The sequence below is a fragment of the Penaeus vannamei genome, chromosome 2, assembly GCF_042767895.1.
Source record: "Penaeus vannamei isolate JL-2024 chromosome 2, ASM4276789v1, whole genome shotgun sequence".
Lineage (NCBI taxonomy): Eukaryota > Metazoa > Arthropoda > Malacostraca > Decapoda > Penaeidae > Penaeus > Penaeus vannamei.
In genome coordinates this window covers 32,001,977-32,006,976 of record NC_091550.1, presented here as the reverse complement: position 1 = coordinate 32,006,976, position 5,000 = coordinate 32,001,977, and the positions used below count along the sequence as shown (strand labels likewise).

The following is a 5,000-nucleotide window of genomic DNA, read 5'->3' as shown; positions in this document are numbered from 1 at the left end:
TGTAAATATCAAGTGAATTCACAGGAGTGCCGACTCATGAAATACACTTAATACTCACGTCAGCTTCTAGGGGTTCCTCAGACAAGTTGGAAAGGGCTGTAGATAAGACCTCTTTTGCTACTGAATCCTCTGCTGCATCAATCTTTGTTCGCAGAAGTTCCATGACCTTAGTTACGTTGACCTCCTCGCCATCCTGAAGAGAAAGACAACAAAGGGGTCCTCTACAACACCAGCATCTGGAAGCTAAGATGGATAAACTATATACTGAAACTCAATGCGAATATTTAGCACTTGTGAGTACACACGTACCAGGACTCCATGGTCTTCAAGGGCGCACAGCGACACCAATCTTCGGCTTTCGGCCGAGATACCCTTGAGTTCTTCGCGGAAGCACAGCGCGTGCTTTAGGTGGGGCTTCTTGTCGGAAGCCAAGGCAGGGTGTGAAGCTGACCAAGGCCAGAAAAAGGCGATTAGTATCATGTCCGAAGGGAAATCTCATGCAATCATCAATGGCATTGATGTCTGCTTGAGAAATATACAATAAAGTCCTGAAATGGCTGTCAACATATCTTAATTTAGTCGATTAATAATAATAATAATAATAATAATAATGATGATGATGATAATAATAATAATAATAACTTACTCAAATGGGTGTGACCCTCTTTTTCGAGGCACTCCTTCATTTTTCCTTTCATGTTACTCATTTCGTCTTCGGATGGCATCATAATATCCATGCACATCTTTTTAGCTGGAAAGAAGAGGGAGAGTTTGAATTACTCCTAAAGAAAATCCCAAAGGCATACAGTGGTCAATTCTGCTCCCAATATGTATTCATTGCGTCCACCGATCACAGACTCACCTTCATGAAGAGTGTGGTGGAACTCCTGGTCATTGGGATGGCCGTCTTTCATTCCGCTCGCGACTACAGCGAATGCCGCCACCAACACGATCGTCAACGTATTCATGATGGAAGCGTCTGTGGGTTAAAGATGTCGTGACTATAGCCTCTCTAGCGTGAGTGAACATTGTCGCTAATGCAGATCAAGGATTTTACCATCAAGTGTCTTGCACAAAGCAAATATCGACACAAAAATGCATGAACTCAAGTCTATTCCCGACAAACCATCACGCATACTCATGGCTAACCTGCGTCGTGATACGACTTGGCGTAAGTGCAAGAGGTGTGAGATGCACGTGGATGTGATTGCAAGCTTTTATATGCGCGCGTTTGCCGGCGAGGAAGTGCCTGACGTCATGAACTGGCGTCACCAGTCCTGCTGTGGCCACGTGATACGTTTTCAGGTATTATAATGTTTGAATGAATGTTCAGTCTTCACAACTGAACAATTCCAAAGAACTAGTGCCACAAAAGGATGTATGTTTTCTTGTTGCTGTCCTTTTGAGCCCAACTGATGTGGTCACAGAAAAGAGTGCTAAATGTACAGCAATGCGTCAGATACGATAATGAATCGGCTTTGTTGAGCAAAGGCAGTTGTTCACATTTGTGAGAATTATTTCAGCTTTTCAATGCCGGCTTTGAAGGCGACCGTTCAGTGCCAAGATGATCCTTCATGAAAAGCATCTACGCGCTTACTAATTAGCACTGGTGCACATCCCACCACATTGGCTCCTCACAATTTCATTGTCTCTCCCTAAGTCCAAGCACCAAGCTCGAAATATCTGTAACAAAGTTCAAGATCGAGGGTTCACGAGGCCGCAGATGACAGGGGCCACAGGGGTTACGTCCCCCAAATCTCACAGGGACCCCAACCTGGTCCACCACACTTTAAACATGGGCAAAAACTTACAGTTAGAGAAAAGGGCCCGAGCGAAGCATGACTTCTGAACTGAACTGAACTGATCCAGTTAGAAGCCTACTTTGCTACAATTTGGCATCTCACTGACTCATTGGCACCCCACTCAAGCGGTCATCACTTTTCACTGCCTTTCTCTCAGACCGAGGCACTGCAACCGAATCATTTCTCTCTCTGTCTCTCTCTATATGTGTGTGTGTGTGTGTTTATGGATATATATATATATATATATATATATATATATATATATATATATATATATATATATATATATATATATATATATATATATATATATATATATATATATATATATATATATATATATATATATATATATATATATATATATATATATATATATATATATATATATATATATATCCATACATATATATATATATATATATATATATATATATATATATATATATATATATATATATATATATATATATATATATATATATGTATATATATATATATATGTATATATATATATATATATATATATATATATATATATATATATATATATTTCTACAACGACGATATGTGTTTGTATTACTACAAAAGATTAATATCTAAGTTCGCGTCCGAGAGATTGGAATAGATCACATAAACCACGTGCATTTGTGAAACTCGGATCGGTCTGCCCAGGTCGCTGGAAGAAGCAATAGATTAATACAATGAAGCTGCCTTCAAGCTTAGGCAAAAATAAATCAGAGTAAAATCTTACTCAAATTCGGGTACACCGACATCCGCCCCCAGGCCCCGTCCCACCTCTCCCCCTTCCTTCCCCTCCTTGAAATTATTTAGATCCACCAGTGGTTTCCGTGAATCATCCTGACTCCAAACTTTTAGCGCGTGTTGGGACATGTAAAGAAAAGCGGTAATATTTTTTTTCATGAAATCTCACGGCATGGGTATTACCACAAACGAAGTCAGAAAGACAATAGTTTCCTACAAATCAAGTATTTCCTACACAATGAAACTGAAGCTTAATCGAGCTATGTCATTCATATTGCAAATCATGCAACGCCAGCAACCTTACGACGGGCAAGGCCAAGGGCTTCCTGGCCTGACGACAGATTGCACAGGAAATTTTCTGATAAAAAAAAAAGATGTCTTCTGATCAAACCTAAATTTTGCTGTCTAAAACAAGTAATTCCTTATAATGAATTCGAAAAGAAGAATAGATATTTAGTCCATAAATAAAATCGAAAATAACAAGATTGCACCATATGTCTATGTTTTTCATACACACGCTGTCCAAAGTCGAGAAACAATGCAAACGTATTTTGATTTCCATCTATAGAATATCCTGAGATGCAATGAAACAAAGTAAATAAGAACTGTACAATAAAGGCCTAAAGTTAAAACTTTCTACCCTTCGTACAATCAGAAATTTCACCGGAGGAGCTTGCTCCAGTCGGTACGTCTTCCCAGGTCGCATTCCTCCTTCCTTCCCGAATCGCACTACTCCTTTCCCAATCGCATTAATCCTTCCCCAATCGCATTAATCCTTCCTTCTCCAATCGCATTCATTCTTCCCCAATAGCATTAATCCTTCCCCAATCGCATTCTTCCTTCCTTCCCCATTCGCATTCCATCTTCCTTCTCCAATCCCATTCTTCCTTCCTTTCCCAATCGCATTCCTCCTTCCCCAATCGCATTCCTCCTTCCCCAATAGCATTAATCCTTCCCCAATCGCATTCTTCCTTCCTTCCCCATTCGCATTCCATCTTCCTTCTCCAATCCCATTCTTCCTTCCTTTCCCAATCGCATTCCTCCTTCCCCAATCGCATTCCTCCTTCCTTCTCCAATCGCATTCCTCCTTCCTTTTCCAATCGCATTAATCCTTCCTTCCCCAATCCCACTCCTCCTTTCTTCCCCAATCGCACTCCTCCATCCTTCCCCAATCGCATTAATCCTTCCCCAATCGCATTCCTCCTTCCTTCCCCAATCGCACTCCTCCTTCCTTCCCCAATCGCATTAATCCTTCCCCAATCGCATTTCTACTTCCTTCCCGAATCGCATTCCTCCTTCCTTCCCCAATCGCATTAATCCTTCCTCTTCCAATCCTATTCCTCCTTCTTTCCCCAATCGCACTAATCCTTCCTTCCCCAATCGCATTTCTCCTTCCTTCCCCAATCGCATTAATCCTTCCCCAATCGCATTCCTCCTTCCTTCCCGAATCGCACTCCTCCTTCCTTCCCCAATCGCATTAATCCTTCCTCTTCCAATCCTATTCCTCCTTCTTTCCCCAATCGCATTCCTCCTTCCTTCCCCAATCGCATTCCTCCTTCCTTCCCCAATCGCATTCCTCCTTCCTTCCCCAATCGCATTCCTCCTTCCTTCCCCAATCGCATTCCTCCTTCCTTCCCCAATCGCATTCCCCCTTCCTTCCCCAATCGCATTCCTCCTTCCTTCCCCAATCGCATTCCTCCTTCCTTCCCCAATCGCATTCCTCCTTCCTCTTCCAATCCTATTCCACCTTCTTTCCCCAATCGCATTAATCCTTCCCCAATCGCACTCCTCCTTCCTTCCCCAATCGCACTCCTCCTTCCTTCCCTAATCGCATTCCTCCTTCCTTCCCCAATCGCATTCCTCCTTCCTTCCCCAATCGCATTCCTCCTTCCTTCCCCAATCGCATTCCTCCTTCCTTCCCCAATCGCATTCCTCCTTCCTTCCCCAATCGCATTCCTCCTTCCTTCCCCAATCGCATTCCTCCTTCCTTCCCCAATCGCATTCCTCCTTCCTTCCCCAATCGCATTCCTCCTTCCATCCCCAATCGCATTCCTCCTTCCTTCCCCAATCGCATTCCTCCTTCCTTCCCCAGTCGCATTCCTCCTTCCTTCCCCAATCGACTTCCTCCTTCCTCTTCCAATCCTATTCCTCCTTCCTTCTCCAATCGCATTCCTCCTTCCTTCTCCAATTGCATTCCTCCTTCCTCCCCCAATCGCATTCCTCCTTCCTTCCCCAATCGCATTCCTCCTTCCTTCCCCAATCCCATTCCTCCTTCCTTCCCCAATCGCATTCCTCCTTCCTTCCCCAATCGCATTCCTCCTTCCTTCCCCAATCGCATTCCTCCTTCCTTCCCCAATCGCATTCCTCCTTCCATCCCCAATCGCTTTCCCCCTTCCTTCCCCAATCGCATTCCTCCTTCCTTCCCCAATCGCA

General features: G+C 43.2%; 1 protein-coding gene across 1 annotated transcript in view; it reads right to left on the bottom strand.

Moving 5' to 3' along the window:
- Positions 1-1,202, bottom strand: part of LOC113819327 (uncharacterized) — a 1,525-nt gene extending 323 nt beyond the window's left edge. Inside the window, exons 1-5 of the mRNA XM_027371567.2 lie at positions 1,150-1,202; positions 863-979; positions 647-751; positions 310-446; positions 59-193 (exon numbers count right to left, since the gene is read on the bottom strand). Coding sequence (XP_027227368.2) covers positions 59-193; positions 310-446; positions 647-751; positions 863-968 — 483 coding nt within the window. The 5' untranslated portion in view covers positions 969-979; positions 1,150-1,202. The remainder of the gene's footprint in view (positions 1-58; positions 194-309; positions 447-646; positions 752-862; positions 980-1,149) is intronic.
- Positions 1,203-5,000: the final 3,798 nt, after the last annotated feature.